The sequence below is a fragment of the Musca domestica genome, unplaced genomic scaffold (genome assembly GCF_030504385.1).
Source record: "Musca domestica strain aabys unplaced genomic scaffold, Musca_domestica.polishedcontigs.V.1.1 1, whole genome shotgun sequence".
Taxonomy (NCBI): domain Eukaryota; kingdom Metazoa; phylum Arthropoda; class Insecta; order Diptera; family Muscidae; genus Musca; species Musca domestica.
The window spans coordinates 5,723,423-5,742,309 of record NW_026712114.1 but is presented as its reverse complement, the minus strand read 5'-3'; the positions used below and the strand labels follow the sequence as shown (position 1 = coordinate 5,742,309).

The window sequence follows — 18,887 nt, the reverse complement described above, 5'->3', positions numbered from 1 at the left end:
GTTATGGAGACAATGACTCAAAAATTCCATACTTATGTTTAAATATAGCAAATATATGTTAATATGTATATGTAGTATGTGGTGGTGGTGGTGGAAAATCATTATGCATGATTAAAAAGGAGACCCTATAAACACATGCAATGATTTTCTTCCTTTTTTTCTTTTTATGTTCATAAAAATGGCTAACTACTTTCAAAATAAATGGATTTATACGTTTATGAATTACTTGTGTTGGTGTGTGTTACATATATTTTAGAGAAAAACTTGATTTTTAAATTAAATTGACTATGCATTGTTTTGTTCTTTAACTATAATTATTCTTGTTTACTTTTCTTTTTTGTTTTAGAAAATATATTTTACCATCGACAACACAACAAATTTCTTTTTGGATGGACCAAAAAAGAAAAAACAACTCACATTTTATTTGTTTTGTATTCGTTATTCATCATATTCTCTCACTCTCTTTCTCTCTCTCTCTCTCTCTCTCTCTCAAACATACACTGGTGACTGGTCATCCATTACATCAGGATTAAGTTTATCATCAAAGAAACGTCGAAAGGTGAATTCGAAAAAGCCATGAAACGGTTTGTCCGAATCATTGAACTCATCACCACTCATATTCGAATCTGAACGCAGTTTATCGGGATCGATAGGATCAAAATTTGAAGTATCAGTTGGATGTTCAATCTTTGGAATATATGGAGCGATTTGACGCCTCATATCGGCAAAGTCAACACCTTTGAAGTAGTCGTGCGCCTTGACTTCTTCGGCTTTCTTGCCAAGACGTTTATCGGCCGATGTACACAGTCGCAATATTAGATCTTGGGCTTCCGGCAGAAGTTTTGCCTGGGGCGGTATATGTAGAGTCTTTTCCCAATTTATAACCTGCAAATGAAAAAGAGATCAAAAGAAAAGATTAAGGGTTAGTGTATGGCAGATTTTGAAAGTTAATGTCGTAGATTACCTTTTGTTGCGTTTCAACTGGGGTATTGGCCAAAAACGGTGGTTGACCTACCAACATTTCATAGAGTATAACGCCTACGCTCCACCAATCACATAACTGTGTGTAACCACTTCGCTCCAAAACTTCGGGAGCAATATAATTGGGTGTGCCCACCAACGAGTGGGCCAATACCCTTTGGTGATCACGTAACCTTCGCCTGAAAGAAATTTAAACAAATAATGAATACAATTTCACTTTATATAAACATATATATTATATATTTAATATAAAAACGTAGAAGATTTTTTAGAAAGTTTTCCATTTTATCAAAGACTTATATTTGATGGTATCTTAAGAAGGCCAATAAAACAAATCATGGAAGCATTTTTGGATATTATTACAAAAAATTAGTGAAAATATTCGTTCGAGCACTGGGTCAGAACGCTTGGACCTTTAAAAAAATAGATCTCCAAATCTTTCTATGTAAGATCCCTAGACAGAGTATTTAAAGGAAAGAAATATTCGATCTTTGTTTGGAGGAAATCTAGATATTTGTGTAGAAGATGATTGTAGGAGAGAATGAATCCGGACATTATACTCTTTATACATAATACCCCAAGAATAGATGCTGGAGGAGCTAAGCATCAGTCTTAACCGTCCGCGTTAAAATAATTCCTTTTGAACAGACTAGCGAACTTCAGGTTCATTTTGATAATCACAACTCCCTATCTGCGAGTTTCCACAGATCCCCATTGACTACAGTGATTTAACACTCACGGTTACGCTTTTTTGCTCCTTGCCTCCTTAGATTTGGCTAGCTTTTGGTGTTCTGAGAGCTTAGCGGTAGCTCCATTTTATCAATGGATATACATTACGTCAGCAAATCTATAGTCCTTTTTACAAAATGTCTCTAAATCCTTCTATGTAAAATCCTGCTGCTCCCTTTTTCTACTGAGACTTCAATTTTGTTAATGGAAAGGCCGCTATGTCCTCCCTTCTATCTCCAATGACACCTGGCTTAATACAATCTACTTATAGTTATTTTCCGACGATTTTGCATTGGACCGTTGGGATTAATCACGTTGTCAGAGAGTCAGTATCTATGTCCTCTTTCTCATCAGCCAGGGGCCTTCTTTTCAGAAATCTGAAATCAGGAATGTTGTCCTGACTCAGTCTTTGCGTTTTTATTTGCGTGTTACCTGAAGATTTTCCATATGTCATAATTTTATGAAGGGACCATGATCATATCATAGCCAAGGACTTGGAAGCTAAATATAAATATTCGTTTAATCGCCAGATTTCAAGGAACTCCGTTGGAATACTGTCGGAAACCTCAATCAACACCTATAACCGTAAAAGGCTTGTGGCCGCATAACATCCCAGCAAAGAGTTTTGGATATTTTAGGGACATCGAAACTTCGTCAATTTAGGGATCATTGGGACTCTAGTCTTTAAGCCGTGTCTTTCTCTCAAGACCCACTGATGACCAGTAGATAGGCTTCTCACACTTGGGAGACTTCCACCTCCTTTTTTTTGCTCTCCACAAACTTCTTTTCCACCCTACACCTCCTATTTTTTACAAAAACCATAATTAACCATCAATAAGGTGACTGATCACATAAGAACCCCATATCGAGGATATCCTGATCGTCCTTTATGTAGAAGACATCTATTATTGTTCGTATAGAGATTCTATGTAGACCTTTTTTATAGATATTCTTAGGATCTTTTGATAAAGGGTCTCCAGATCCTTACTAATATAATAATTGCAGAGTTCGACCTTGCTCAGTATAGACCAGTTGTAATTCCCAATCCATTTTTTATGTATTTCCTAGCATCATACAACGTCCTGATCTTCAATTTGTTTTTTTTTTCTCTCATTTCTTACCTCTCCAATACCGTAGGTTTTTGTCCATTATCAGAAAAGTCCTCCCACGGTTCCATAGAATCCTGCCTAGCATGGTTACCTATAAAATGAAAGAAAAACATATAATATATAGTCGTGGAAATCGTGTTATCCGGCACACTTACCATTCTCCTGATAATATTTAGAATTATGTGTCCATCTAAAACCAGTGCACAGACCAAAATCGGTTAATTTAATATGGCCATCCCTATCGATTAGTATATTGTCAGGTTTTATGTCCCTAAAAAGATAAAAATAAAAAAAAATTAATAAATAACTAAAAAAGCAATGCGACTCGGTTTACCCACCTATGAATAAAGCCCATCTTATGTACACTCTCAACGGCACACGTAAGCTCGGCTATGTAGAAACGGGCCAAAGGTTCTTCAAATATGCCCTTTTTAATTAAGAGCGACATCAAATCACCACCTATGAAAAATAACACGCAATTGAAATCTTCGGCATATTCACTTTCAAAAATCCTTCCTTACCCGGTATATAATCCATCACAAAATATAAATTATCCTTATCCTGAAAACTATAGTAGAGTTTCACGACCCAATTATTGTCCGCCTCAGCCAAAATATCACGTTCTGCTTTCACATGGGCCACCTGGTTGCGTTTCAAAACGTCAGCTTTGCGCAACGTTTTCATGGCATACAAATGATTGGTGGTATCGATCTTACGCACCAGGGTAACCTCACCGAAAGCACCCACACCAATGGGTTTGATCTTGACAAACATACTCTTGTCCATTTTTGCTCGCTTCAGACGTATGTAGTTGCTTTCCTTTTGATTGAGCATTTTACGCATCTCCACCTGGGTCTGAGTTGATAGACCGATTTTAAGCATTTCCTTTTCCAGCTGATTCTTGCGGAACGTTCGCTGCTTATAGGATTTGAGCACATTCTCTATGTGCTGTTCCATATAGAATTTGAAAGCCTGTGGTGAGTATTGACGTATGCGACATTCTTTGCGTTCTTCTTCTTTTTCTTTGGAAACTTTCTTGCGTTCAGGTATGGGTGAGGCATGTTTGATCTTTTTCACATTTTCGGGTGGACTTGATTTGCCACCAGCACATGAAGCGGTGGCACCACCTCCCGATGAGGATGATGCCACCGATTCTCCACCACTGCCGGAATTATTTTGGCTGGGTTTGCTGGGCGGTATGGGGGGTGTTGTGGCTAGATTACTATTCGTAATGGGTGAAAGAAGGTTATTGTTATTTGTTGATGGCCCGCCATTGCTCGCCGCCCCACCCCCACCACCACCACTGCCACCATTCGTTGAGGATCGCGTATCCATGATATTGTTGTTATTGCTGTTGACATCATGTGGCGAAGACGATGGCAAGGGATGTGGAGGTGGTGGTGCCGTTACTACTGATCGTGTACTCTGATAGGGTGGTGGTGGCGGCAGTTGGCGACCCCCGCCCACAACAGGCACCACAGCTGGTGGCTTCTGTTGTTGTTGGGCTGCTATCGCCGCTGTTGCCCTCAGCTGAGCTTGAATTTGTTGTTGTTGCTGAAGCACAGCAGCGGCTGCAACCTGTTGATGATGCTGTTGCTGCTGCTGTTGGTGATGCTGGGCAGCCTTGGCTTGCATACTTTTGGCATACGAAGGCGGTTCGGCACACGGCGACTTGGTCATTACGGTGCCGTTCAGCGCATTGGCAATTAGGGGAGGAGTTGTTGGTGTTGGCGGTGTTGATTTACTAACTACAGGATGGGTCGTTGGTACCCCACCGGCCAGTAACGGTGATTGTTGCTGCTGTTGTTGTTGTTGTTGTTGAACCACAGCGGGGCTCTTTTGCGGATATGATGGCGGTGCTGGAAGTATATGGACTGGAGAATTACAGGCCGATGCTGTGACAGGAGACTGTGGTGCTACAGCTGTTTGCAGGACAGGCTTCTGCACTTGCGTTGACTTGACACTTTGCATAATGATGGGCTGCTGGGTTCGGGTTGGATAGACACGTGGCTGTGGCCGAGCCACTGATGATGATGGCTGCAATGGTGGTGGTGGAAGAATTGCACTGTTTGTTACCGTTATGGGGCTTGGCGATCCAGCTGAGGTTGCCGAATAAATACCACTGCTCGGCGATTTGCGATAATCCGACTGAGACTGTGTAGGAGATTGCCGGGATTGTATTGATGCATTGTAACTGGGCGGTGGAGCTGATGTAGGAACAACCACCCCCGTTGTTAGGGGATAGGGCGGTGGTGGTTCTACAGCATTGCCACCACCCGCCTGGTACAGACTCAGTGCCTTCATTTGTTGCGACAACTGTTGCTGGGCCTTAATACCATTCTGCGGTATAACCGGCGATGTGCCACGCGTCGGATTCGGTGTTATGGCTGCAGGACGGGTTGTCGCCGGTGAACGACGTTTATAGATCTGGTTTGATGGTGGCGGCGGAGGTGGTGTGGCCGAGCTGCCACTGGTTGGATTTCGAGGTGGTGGTGCGGGCGGTGCAACATCGCTGAAATTTGATGGTGATGGTGAATATTGGCCAGTACTAGCACGACTGGCACACGTTACTTGCTGATGTGAATGTGGACTATCGGAACGTGAACTGCCCGCTCCGGAATCGAGGGCGGGACTGCAACGCAGATAGTTAATGGAAAGATCTCGTTCAATACTCGATTTGCGTATGAGTTTTGGCGGTACAATGGACGGTGGCATTACTTTGGGCACATGTCCATTGAGTTGTGCTGTAGCTGATTGTAGTTGGGCAGGTGAGGGTGTGGCCGATGGAGGTGGCTCCATCGGCGGTTTAACGTGATGGTATTCGGGTGCATCGGATCGACCGTTGGCAGCTGAATATCGCAAGTGACCAAAATTCTGGGCGGGGAGAAGGAAAAAGTAAATTTGTTGAGATTTGAGTGAAAATACTTTGGTAAAAGATCTTCCGTATAAAAATAGAGAAAATATTTTAGAGGAACTTTACAGAATGAAAAGCTTGTGTAGATCTTCTACAAAGATAAAACCTTAAATAAGTTGTCTCGCATATATCTCAAACAATAAAAGGTCTATCAAATGAGTGCTGTAAATATTGAAGCTCATCTGTGGTCCTCTATAGATAGAGGGAGATAGAGAGATAGAGGGATAAATATGCAAAGTGTTGCAGGGTATCATAAATTCGGCCTCGTCCGACTTTAAGACTTTCTTTACTGATTCTGATTGACTTACGATTTCCGGCCTCTAAATGCCGGAGTTTGCAATTGGTAGGCCTATTAATAAAAGGCTTATAAATTCTTAGGCCTAGTTCTTTAAAGATGGGAAATATTTGTTTGAATAATAGATTTCCTAATAGTAAGATCTGTCATTATATATCCAGAAGACCTTCTTTTGGAAGACCTTCGCTTGTAAAAAAAAACTGCACACAATATGCCTCCAAAAGCGAAGAACTTCCGCGAACAAAGGCCCTTTAACAGATATCCTAAAAACTGAATACTTTTGGAAGGAAGAAGACATTTGATTAAAAAATCCCCGTACTATAGGATTCAAAGTCTGCGGCTTCATATGAAAATTGCACACATTATATCTTCAAAATGGAGAATATGCAATGTAGTAAGAAAGACCTCTACATTAAAGAATAAAAACCTTGGAAAAGAAACATTTTAACATGCAAAATTTAGGACAATTAATTTATAAATTAATTCCCCACAGCATGTAAAAAAAAATTCACATCCTCTGGCATTCTCCTCTCTCAAAAATGAATTGGCATCCTATCGACAATGAAAATTGCACACACACACGCAATAGTTTTTTTTTCTTATTTCATTTCTATTATAAATTCCATTGAGTGTTGATGGATAATATTCATATCATCCACAACATCATTGTTGCCATTATATTGAACGTAATGGGGGTCGGCGGTTGCCCATTCCCACCACTACACCTGTTCTCGTTGTGATTCCAAATATAATTTCCTAAGAAAAAAAAAAAAAAGAATGGTAATAAATTATTTTACTTGCTTTCATTAGGTGTGAATATCAGCAGCGGTGGCAGTGGCATGCAATGGCCACTATTCGAAAAATTTGCTGATTTCCCATTTCTCTTCAATTGTTGACCACTTTAGAAATAGTGTCATTAATTCGCTACATTTAAAACCGCCAAAGCCAATTAACATGCCATTTTTATTGTGTCAATCAATTTTTAGTGATTAATCTACTACGATGTAGAACAATGTCAATGGATTATTGGGTGAATTGGTATTAGGGGGGCTGGCTAAAAGGGCGATTACATTTGAACACTTTTTTATGGCAAAAGGCATATTTGATTTGTTGGGGAATCTTGTTGGAAAACACACAAGATTATTGTTCGGACTCCCCCAAAAAGGGCTAAGGATTGCTAAGAGCCTTGAAAACTGTTCTTGGCGGAATATGTAATAAATACACAACACAGCAAGCAATTTTCAAAAATGTTTTGACATCAGATCAGAATTGCATATTTACAGAGAAAGAATTCTCAGACTCAGACACCACATAAAAGCATTTTTTGATCAATCGTTTCTTGAAGACTCCCAGTATTACTTTTAAAATAAAAAAAAAAAACAGTAACGTCATAAAGTCTGGCGGGGCCGACTTTATGATACCCTACACCACTTTGCTAATTTAGTAGAGCTCCACATAACAATTAAAAGTTTTTATGGGAGAATTCAATCATACACGCTATGATTATAATTTAAAGTTCAAAGGACTAAATATGTCGAAGCATTTGTATATTTTAAATTCGGACTTCTATTGCACATTTGGTGCACAATTAATTTGAAATCGGATAAAGATATATATGAGAGCTATATCCAAATCGGAATCGGATCTCGATGAAATTTGGCAAAGATATTTCTGAGCTGTATTTGATATATTTCCCTGAATATCGTTGTTACGGAGGGCATATTACGGCTGTGGGTAACAAATATAATAAATCGGATGAACAATATATAAGGGAGCTATAGCTATATCTGAACCGATCTTCACCGAATTTGACATACTAGCTTCCAGACTCAATTCAAGTCGTAAGTGCCAAATTCCATCCAATTTGGACAAATATTAGTCGTTTGGTGCACAATATAGGGTAAATCGGACGAAGTTATATATGGGAGCTATATCCAAATCGGAATCGGATCTCGATAAAATTTGGCAAAGATATTTCTGAGCTGTATTTGATATATTTCCCCGAATATCGTTGTTACGGAGTGCATATTACGGCTGTGGGTAACAAATATAACAAATCGGATGAACAGTATATATCTGAACCGATCTTCACCAAATTTGACATGCTAGCTTCTAGACTCAATTCGGTCATAAGTGCCAAATTTCATCCAATTTAGGCAAATATTAGACCTTTGGTGCACAATAAAAGGCAAGTCGGACGAAGTTATATATGGGAGCTATATCCAAATCTGAACCGATCTCGATAAAATTTGGCACATGTATTTCTGGGCTGTATTTGATATATTTCCCCAAATGTTGTTGTTACAGAGTGCAGCATATTACGGCTGCGGAGGACAAACATAACAAATCGGATGAACAATATATATGGGAGCTATAGCTATATCTGAACCGATTTCGATCAAATTTGGCATACTTATTTTCAGGCCTAATTTGGTTGTATGTGCAAAATTCCATACTATTCGGAATGATATTACACGTTTGGTGCACAATAAAAGGCAAATCGGACGAAGATATATATGGGAGCTATATCTAAATTTTGACCGATTATCTCCAATTTCAATAGGGTTCGTCCTTGGGCCAAACAAATGATTTGTGCAAAATTCCATCTGGATAGGGCAATAAATGCGAACTGTACTTTGTTTACAAAAATACATGGACAGACGGACGGACGGACGGACATGCATAAATCGACTCAGAATGTGATTCTATGCAGATCATCAAAAGGAACTATGGGTCTATCTCGTTTCCTTTTGCCTGTTACAAACAAATGCACAAAGACATAATACCCTGACCACCTTGTGGTGTAGGGTATAAAAATATACATTTTTTTTCAACAGACAATCTCCACTAGAAAATAGATTAAATCCGCCTAAATAATCGGTGTAATTTAATCTAAAAAAATAAAAACTTTTAATCAATTTGTATTATATGCATAATTACATATATTTACCTGTACTCCATTATCCTTTTGAACTTGAAATCTTGTCAAGTCCTGTTTTATCGTTTCGAGTGCTTCAGCCGTATATTTATTTTTGGGGCGACCACTTTTTCCGCCCGCTTGATGCATTCTTGCAATATTTAGCACTCATATCACAATCAATGAATTTTGTTGTAAAAGATACGTTTCTTTTGTTATTATTGCTGTTGCTGCTGTTGTTGCTCGTGTGGTTGTAGAGGCGCGTAGGTTGCACTCCAAGCTTGATTGGTAATTATTTTCAAGGTATTTCTTTTATTTACATATTTTGTTGTTGTTTTCTTTTCTTTTCTTAACAAGTATGCAAATTGGGGTGGAAACCATAGGCACTTGGTGTATAAATATTTGTGTAGAAATGTCGCTGAATTTAACGTTGTTGTTGCTGTTGTAGTTTTTTCATGCTATTCATTATTTGGTCATCATATTGCACTATGATCTAGAACAGAGAGTGGAGGTAAGATTTAAAAAGGGTTGCAATTTTGAAAAAGAAAAAATATTATTAATAACAATTAAATAAATATTTTGAACAACAAGTGCCAAAAACTATCCTTATATCCTTAAGAGATAAAACTTAAACACCAACGTTAAAGATACTTTTGCTGCATGCCCAGACGATAAAACACATGCTTTTTTTTAAATAAAATCTGAAAAATAATCTGTTGAATTTATTCAAATCAAGATTTCATGAATTTTTCTGAATAAAAACTTATTAAAAAATCTAATATCTAAAATACAATCATAAGTTCAGGCGATGTCGAGACTACACTTTTTTAGGGAGAAAAAGTCCTGATTATGTCGACTTCAAGCCTCCATGAAAGTGGGAAAAGAAATATGAAATAATCACAACACCTTTTGGCAAAACTCTAACTTCAAAAATTCTCTTCTTATCGCGAATCATTATAAGGCGGCAGCTCTTAAATGTAGTTGGACTGAAACCACACAGGTTTATATAGGCAGCCGCAATATACGTGTGATATAAAAAAACGGCAACAAAATCAAACAACATAATTTTATTTTATTTATTTATATATTTTTTATTTTTAAATTTTATTGAATGGCGCCAAATAATGTCGAAAATAACATCAAATTTTAGAGTAAGTTTAGATTTATGCGAATCGGTCAACTTTGGCACGAATTATGGCCTTCAAACGGGCAAAGAAACCGTTACACGCTGCCCGAATGTTGCTCTTCGGTATTATGGCACATTCCCGGCGAAGCGCTTGCTTGAGATGATCGACACTTTGGTATTTTTTAGTGCCAACCTTGCTTTCCAAAATACTCCAGACATAATAGTCCAACGGATTGGTATCCGGAGATTTTGGTGTGAGGAACCTCATTTCGTAACCATTCTTGGGTGGCGCGTGTTGAGTGCGATGGTGCTGAGTCCTGTTGGAGTGTCCAATGTTTGCGGGCCCAAGGCTCTAATACACCCTCCAGAATATTTTCACGACCATCGGCTGTTATGGCGGCCCACACCCTCACCATGGCCGGCGCTTGAGTTTTGGTGGCCAACCGAATGTGTGCACCTTTTTCAGCTGACCTCTTTGGCAAGTAAACACGATCATTTTATTTGTTTACAAACTGCTGGACAACGATTGTTTCCTCATCGGAGAAACCCAATTTTGGCAGTTCATCACTTTCGGCCAAGCGAAGCAACCCTTTAGCTCTTTTAAGTCTATTTTCTTACTGTTGCGAGGTAAGTTCTTGCACTTGCACACTAACACGCTTGAATTCTGGAAAATTATGGAAAGTCTGGAAAATTCTCACCAAAATGCTTTTGTACGCTTGTAAACAAATAATGAGCTGTCACTGGAATAATTTTAACAGCTGTCGGACGAGTGGCAGCAGTCTGAAGTTGGTTGCTGTTTTTTATCTCACCCTGTATAGGGATGGACTCCGAGAACGTCATTTATACTAAATTGCATTGTGACATGGCATTATAAGGTGGATGAACTATAGCTATTTTATTTCCAAACCACCAACCCTAGATAAAGTTGATCCTTTCACCATTTAATAGTTTTTTTCAGAGAATCCTCATCTCCTCATATAGATGGATCAATGGTATCACAAGAGCACGGACTTCTATACATAGAAGCTTATTCAATGAATTTTTTTTAGGAAAAATGTACCATGTGGACAGCAGTTTTGGGATTTCTATTGGCCAAAGTTTTCAATCGGACGATAGACTCCTAGACTCTTAGTTTTTTTTTTTCAACGGATCTTTATCCACTCATTTAGAAGGGCCAATGGTATAACAAGAAGCAGGCGTTTTTAAAACCACTCAGTCTTGTCTAGTTTATAAGTTTGATTCTCTAGGTCTATTTTATTTTAGACCTCCCTCATTTCCCAGATAATATCAATTCTTTCTGCTATGTCTGGGCATCAATCTTTATTTCGTCATGTAGATGGTGCACTGATGCCAATGCTTTTACATTGTGCGTCTAGAAGGCTTGGTTTTCATCTATCTCGATCAGCGCTGGACAATTAGCATTCAATTTTTTAATAGGTCAAGTGCCATCAAAATTATACTGTTGCAAGGTCGGTTCTCATTATGTCATCGATAATTTTTTTGGGAATATAGCAAGACGCTCTAAGCGAAAGTGATCTTTCGCTTCGGCGTCTAGTTCCCGAATTGCCGATAGATGTTCCTTCTGCCCTTTTCTAGATTTCTGGAGCGACGTTGCAATACTTAAGATGGTCTAGCCATATTCTTCGCTTCAATCGACCTGTTAAACTCAAATATCAGATACCTGAAACAGTATCGTTGGAATTACGAGGCTCGTGACGATCGTATATTGGTCCCCCTGCCTCTACTGGCACAATTGGTCTTATTTAAGATACTCGACCATCAAGTATAAGGCTGCAGAAAATCTGCTACTTAAATATGATTTGACTTCCACAGTCCTCTGATGAAACCTACCGCTTAAATGAAAAGGAAAGTGCAATGTTCAGAGCTCTTGCCCTGCCACCTATGATATCCCTGCTTGTTAAATAGAACGAAATGCCACAACTCGTGTCGGAATTCAAAATACTTAGTGTCATCCGGCTATTGCCTCGCAAACCAGGCTAATGTCTGAAAAATATTTCGTAAAGAGGTGTAGGTCTTTATTGGCCAGAATTGGGTAATAGGACCTTTAATGGTACATCAATTTTTTCTGCAACTGTAACATTACTGTGGAAATGGTGCAATTTTAGTTGCTGCTTCGGAAGCTACGATGGACTATAATCTCACGTTCACGTTGAGGCTGGAGACAAACATTTCTAAGGCTTATCAATTTTCTGCGTATTTCGTAGAATTTAATGTCAGCAGTTTGCTCTGGAAAAAACGGACTTTCTTTCGTTTACTTTAATGTCAGACTCTCGGCCAAAATTTTGGAATTTTGCTGCAGCTAAAAAGGCCACTCTGAGAAGGGTTGATTATTATTAAGAAGATCTGAAAGCAATAAGGTCATGTTCCACCGACATAGCCTGAAATGCAAAATATGTAAATATCTAAAATTTCGTATCGAGCTCGGTCGCCTGACTGCACCACTGTTATGTACCACCATAAACTCGAAATATGTGGCACAGTTATGTTAGGTTTTAGATGACTCGAAGAAAGAAAAATTGTTGTAAGAAAAAAGAAGCAAAGCTAGATCTGCCAGAAGAAGAAGAAACTTCGAAAACGGTTGTAGTGTATCTAAGACCATTTGAGATGAAGAACAAGCTCCCTTTGTATTACTTAGTTGTGGGCTATGTGAAGACGAAGAAGAGATAGAGACTATTGAACAGCCACTACGCAGGTGTCCCATGTTATCTATCAAAAGACATCGCATATTAGACAGTTGGAACTCCAACGTTCTTTTCAAACAATGGTTCCATAAACATCTACAAGATAGCCAAAAACATTCTCTGGCTAAGAAGACCCCCTGCTAACTGCACTCTCTATCTCTCTCTATGAACCCTTCCTTCTCCTTTTTCTATCTCACTTCTATCACAAACTGTATTTCATCTAGAATGAACTCAATTGACTAAAGGTCTCCGAATGAAGCAGTTGCCGACTCCAGGACAGCTGCCAGATATTATTTCAGAGCAGTAACTTAACACATTCCTGGCTCGCTTATTGTGGTAGAGCTCACTTCCCATTGTATAATATTTCCTGTGATATTTCCTTTCAATTCTTTGCTTAGTTCAGGACTTAGAATCCTGGCAATTTGCTAGTGATCTCCCAAAGTGCATTAGATCTCAACATCCAAATAGGGAAGGCAAACGAATATCTATCATGCAGGTGTTCTGTGCCGATAGCAGTCAACAAATCTTTATGGGATATTTTTCTATAACTTTGCCAATCGAGCCAAGGACCTTATTTTTTGATCTTACTTCCTTTTTTAATACCCTGTCCTAGGTATCTAGTAATAGCAAAATGGACCATAGATCTCCGAAAGGAGGCTGTCGTTCGTGATCCTGCCGATATTGCATCCTTAAATTAAGTCAAAAATATACCAAAAAATGGTGATTTGATTTATGTAAGACTCTCAGAACAGTCGACATTCATAGCGACTCCTTCAGAGAACATTTGAAATTACTCATTGATCTTCGTATAACATTTACGCCAAGAAGATTTTCTCATATTCTCCTTTTGCAGAAACCATTGTGACAATCTCAAAACATTGGAACGCATATTATAAATCGTTCGGGCCTGTGTGTTTGCTACTTTGAGGAGAGATAGATATATTGTTGTAATATCATTCCTTAGTTGTTTCGGTTGCAATGCGATTTACAGCATTATAACAACCATACGAACATACCCACCATCGTCGTCGTCGTCATCATCATCATCATATATCTCTAACAAAGTATGTATGGTGGTGGTGATGGTGGTCGGACGGTTTGGTCGGTCGGTTGGTCGCTAGATAGCCGCCAGCCTAGTCGGTTTGGTCGGTCAATCGATCCATTGCTTTTGTGTACGAATCATAGTAGTAGTAATCGTTGTTGTGTTGTATTGTGTGTGCCTTCTTGTCGCCTTCGCCACTCGCCCGTACGGCTTGTATATACCTCTTCGTCGGATTGCATGCTGGAATGTGAATGGAATTCCAAATATTTCATCGTTTTACAGCAAAGCGGCGATCATACAAAACAACGAAACACAAACAACAGCAACAACATGTTTCTCCTTTTCTTAAAAAATATACGAGAGGAGTATAGCAGATATAGGTTCATATAACCAATCGAAGATACATGTTCCAACATCTAAAAAGGTACATATGGACAACAGTATGTGTCCTCCAAACACACACATGGCTGCCACAGCTGCTGAGTCGGCTTTGGATGATGATGATAATGATGACGACGATGTTAATGGCTGAATGCAACACATTTCCACATAGCCTGATAAATGGCACATATAAAATTATACCTACTCTCCTTACTACTATGTTACACTTGTCGACAGTGACTCAGAATATTTGGTGGAATTATGGGAGGAAGGAAAAACAAAGCTTTTGGAAATGATCTGTGAATTATAAAGGATGGATAATTGAATATTGGAAGAATTTCTTGAATTTTAAGCATTGCATACCTACATCCGTCTTTAAGGTCGTCTCCAAACACATCCTTAAGGACCTGTATTTGGAATTACCGTATATTATATAGACATCGTTAAAACGCATATCTCGAAGTCTCTTTGGACTTCCTTAAGTTCGTCTCTATAGGCCAATTACAGCGCTGGCAGAGTGAGTCGAGTTATCCAGTGTGGAAATGGTTTATAAGGAGGATAAATAAATATAACCATTGATTTATAATATTAATCTCCATTAACCTCCACTTTATAACATCGAAAAGCTAATTGACCGAACATTCGGTTACCCAAAATGATTTTTTCGAGACAACAGATGAAGGAACATAAGCGTTGCAACATTAGAAGCCTTATGTATATAAAAAGGATTATAGGTCAGGTTAGACTGCCCAACTATAAATTTTGCGTAGATGTGAGTTCGTTATTTCAACCACCCAATCGTTTATCTTCCCGATAGTGACTACTTCAGAACAGCGGTACCATGAAACAATGCTTTGGATTCGCATTTGGAATTATATGTGTAAAGTCTGGTGGTACAAAAATTCCATGAGGGGCCAAAGGCCCTCAAAGTAAAATAAGGAACTGTTCAATTTGAATTTGTAAGTCGGCAGAGAGTATATGTAGCAGGGTAGAATACCTAGCCAGGGATTGCTGTTAGCAAACATACAGATGGTGATGGGATCTCTGTCTGAGAAGAACATTCGAGTTTCAATCTCCAACCTACCAAATAGTCTATGTCTCCTGTTTAATTACATGGGACGAAATCTGCATATTAGGTGTTCAATCGTCTCCAATTCTTCTTCATCTTTACATAGCCTACAATAGTCAGGAACGCTATTATTCCATTTAGAGGTCAAACATCTGACCAGTCAGATCATCTTAGATCAGTGAAAGAAGACAACTTGTCCTTCTTCTAGATATTTCCTGCTAGATATCTTTAGATAGCTAGCAACCGGTTCCCAAGTGCCATCATCTGCCAGCTTCTTGAACGAGAACGAGACTTTTTTAAGCAGCTGACTAATAACTTATCAATGGTTTGACAGTTAGATCAATCCACTGGAAACCATCTCGAGCTAATTCATCATCCACATCATTCTATGTTCTGGAACCCAAAAAAAGCTTAATGAGTTCACGTATTTCAAGGAGGTCTTTTTCACAGTCAAGAATAGCTTCCGATTAAATGGTGCTTGATAGCTTTAAGGTCCTAGACGACACACACAGCTTCGAAAATTGCATAGCAGGACCAATACTGCTATGCAATTTTCGAAGCCGTGTGTGTCCCTTAGTTGACCGCATCTTTTTCACAGGCACCAGCTGATTGCGGGAATTGGTTGTTGTGGCAATTTGTTTTTTTCTGATTCTTTTCAAACTGAGTCTGCCACTAATGTAGAAGAAGCAAATTCCATAACTATTCCGATGTTAGATGAGTATGTTTGGCTGAGCAGTAAAATAGACATACTTGATCGCCTTTGAGGCTGCTCCCTTCGGCGAGGTCGACAACTCAGCACACGAAACGCTCTTGCTTCCGCTCACTGTTGCCTTATTTGTGGTTCAATCTAGGCCATCTTAATTTTCCGTTATAAAAAGTTCTTCTTATCGAAAGTTCTCTAAATGTTGAGTTAGGATATATCCTCTCGAACATCCAGGTTCGTTTTGATGAGCTGAAACTCCTTTTTAGTCTGTTTCAATGGATCTACCCCGACATAGCAGATTTTGGCTTAACTCAAGTTTAGAAAAAACGCTTCAATTTCTTCGAATTTTTTTCCAGTGGTAGGTATTTTTACCCTAAATCCGGGAAACTATTTTTTTCTAAGGAGACGGATCCGGGACCCCAAATTTTTGACCCTAAATTCCGGGTATAAGTCTCGCACGAGACCCGAATCCACTTACCCGATATAGGCAATCTTGGTAAAAATACCTACCTCTGGAAAAAATTTCGAAAAAATCGAAGAGTTTTTACTATACTAGAGTTGTTTCCAGATTTTTCACATAATTGCGTTCAAAGTAGTACAGCCTCCTCAATTTGTCTGTTCGAGCATTGATGACAATGTTCAGAACTCATGCATTGCAGAATATAGTTTCATCCCGTATAACTTCCCAATTCCACAAAAATATACCTAACTATTAAAGCAAAAAATTAATCATTTTCTTCACAAAATATTTCCGTTTTGTAATCACTGTGTTATTTCAAATATTTGTATGACTTGCATACTCTAAATATCCCATAATCGTCATCATATCTCGCCTTCAATTCGATACAATTCGCATTTCATTCCTTCTTTTGTTGCTCTGTTGCTGCTATGGCTGCTGCCGTTGTTGCGTCTCTTGCTGCACTTGTTCCATCGTCGTTGTGTTGTGTTGTGTTCAGCTGTGTGTTCTCGCTGCTAGTGATAATTACATATTTTCATCATTTTCCAATTCCATTCACACACAATCGCGCACACAGACACACACTCATGCATACATACATACATATTATACTCTTGTTTTCAATATTTTTTCAGATCTACAACTCGGTGTAAATCGTGTGTATATTTGTTGCTCTTTTTTTGTTCTCATGTTCTCGTCGGTAGTCTACTGCTGCGGTGTAGTGATTGGCATGAAACTTTTTTTGTACATGAAAAAGGCACGAATTATTTGGACGCAACAAGAACAAGAAAAAATAATAAAAATTCTTTTCTTTTGAGTAGTGTGGACCGTGGAACCCAAAAAAAACACAAAGTCAATTTTGACGATGAAGAGCGAACGTGAGGCCGCCGTTGCATGCGAGCGCCAGCCGAAATATTAATAGTTAAAAATAAACAATTTCTGTTATTAATTTCTTATTGGATTTTATAACTTTCAGAAAATTTAACCAAAACAATCACATTCAATTGAATTTTTGTGTTTTTTTCACACTATATTTTTTTATTTCTTTAAAACTATATATTTCTTGACTTTCATAGTCCTTTAAATATTCTAATTTGATTTCATTAAAAGAATCCACTTAAAAAAGCGGCCTCCATCATATCAAATAATAACAATGTCGCACCAAATAAAACAGATCTCAATTATGACGCCGCCTTTAACTTATTGTTGCGTCTTTGTTCTTTGCTTGGTATGTGTGCGTGTGTTTGTGTTTATGTGATCGATGGATGAAACTGAACATCGAGGGGGAGGAGGGACAGAACAAAACAGAACAGAAATTCATTTTGTAAACGAATGACGGCAACGTCGGCAACAGCGACGACGACGACGACGCAGCACAACAAAAAAGACAACGCAACGACTGCAACAATTCTTCTATTCATTATTTATACATTCGTTTCTTTTTTGTTATACTTTTCACCACATAAAACAAAAAAAAGAACAACACAACAATACAAATTTTCACGCAAAATAGAAATGCGATTCACACAAACTTATTTTCCGATCACAAATGATGGAATGGAATTAAAAACAGAGGGTGAGAAGGATTTTTTTTTCATTTCTTTCTCATTGAATCAATTTGGCACTTGTTGAACTATGTTATCTACATACATACTGTGTATGCATATATTTACTTCTCTATTACTTGTTGCGCTTTTAATCTAACTCTCTTACTTCTTTATTTACTTTCTTGGCTAGATTTTCTTCTAGTCGTTACATTATTACACTGCACTTCTTCTTGTTCTATGCAACACACATAATTTATTTTTATATTTTTTCTATATCGTGGTTGGTATTTTTTCTCCTTTTTTCTTGTGTTTATTATGTCAATTTACTTCGAGTGAATTTTTTTCTTTTGGCGAGATTATCATCTACTCGTTACTTTGGTCGCGAGAGTAGCGAATGATCTTTAATTTCTTATTGCCTTGTGAACTCGTTACTTTTGGGCATGGAAGTCTTTTTTTAGGGGAATAATAATCACAAATTTCCACACCAAATTCTTTCATATCACTTTAGTTTTCACAATTTCCACATTCTTTACACTTTAATGTTTAGTTATTTCACAATTTTCTATAAATTAGGCGCTATTAAAAGGGTTAAATTAACAAAAAATGTGCCGAAATTTTGTTTCTGTTCGATTTTAATAAGTCGTGCGCAGAGAACCGAGCCATACTGATGGGTAATGTCAACGGCGGCAGTGACCAGAACAATTTACACGGCGTCTATGGTTGGCGGCGTATTCTTTCCATACGTTCACAAATAATACATAAAAATATGTAATTAATAAGAAAACAACGGAAAATAAAATAATAAATAAGAAAATTAAATAGAATATTGTTGATTTTACGTATTATTAAAAACTTTGTATTCAATGGTATGATTAAATTAATAATAAATGTAATTCAAAGAAATAAAAATAAAAT

At 38.2% G+C, this 18,887-nt stretch overlaps 1 protein-coding gene across 1 annotated transcript; it reads right to left on the bottom strand.

Annotated features, from left to right (window-relative positions):
* Positions 1–222: 222 nt before the first annotated feature.
* Positions 223–18,655, bottom strand: LOC101894767 (serine/threonine-protein kinase Warts). The gene is made up of 8 exons (XM_005187763.4): positions 18,139–18,655; positions 8,979–9,438; positions 3,341–5,693; positions 3,158–3,278; positions 2,975–3,090; positions 2,832–2,910; positions 965–1,160; positions 223–885 (listed from the first exon to the last, which is right to left on the bottom strand). The coding sequence occupies exons 2-8, from the start codon at positions 9,093–9,095 to the stop codon at positions 490–492; spliced, it is 3,378 nt and encodes a 1,125-aa protein (XP_005187820.1). The 5' UTR covers positions 9,096–9,438; positions 18,139–18,655; the 3' UTR covers positions 223–489.
* Positions 18,656–18,887: the final 232 nt, after the last annotated feature.

Coding starts and splice junctions, on each gene's coding strand:
- LOC101894767 (XM_005187763.4), bottom strand. CDS start 9,095: ATGCATCAAGCGGGCGGAAAAAGTGGTCGCCCCAAAAATAAATATACG. Junction 2,911..2,974: donor TAAATATTATCAGGAGAATG/GTAAGTGTGCCG, acceptor TTCATTTTATAG/GTAACCATGCTAGGCAGGAT. Junction 1,161..2,831: donor AAACCTACGGTATTGGAGAG/GTAAGAAATGAG, acceptor AATTTCTTTCAG/GCGAAGGTTACGTGATCACC.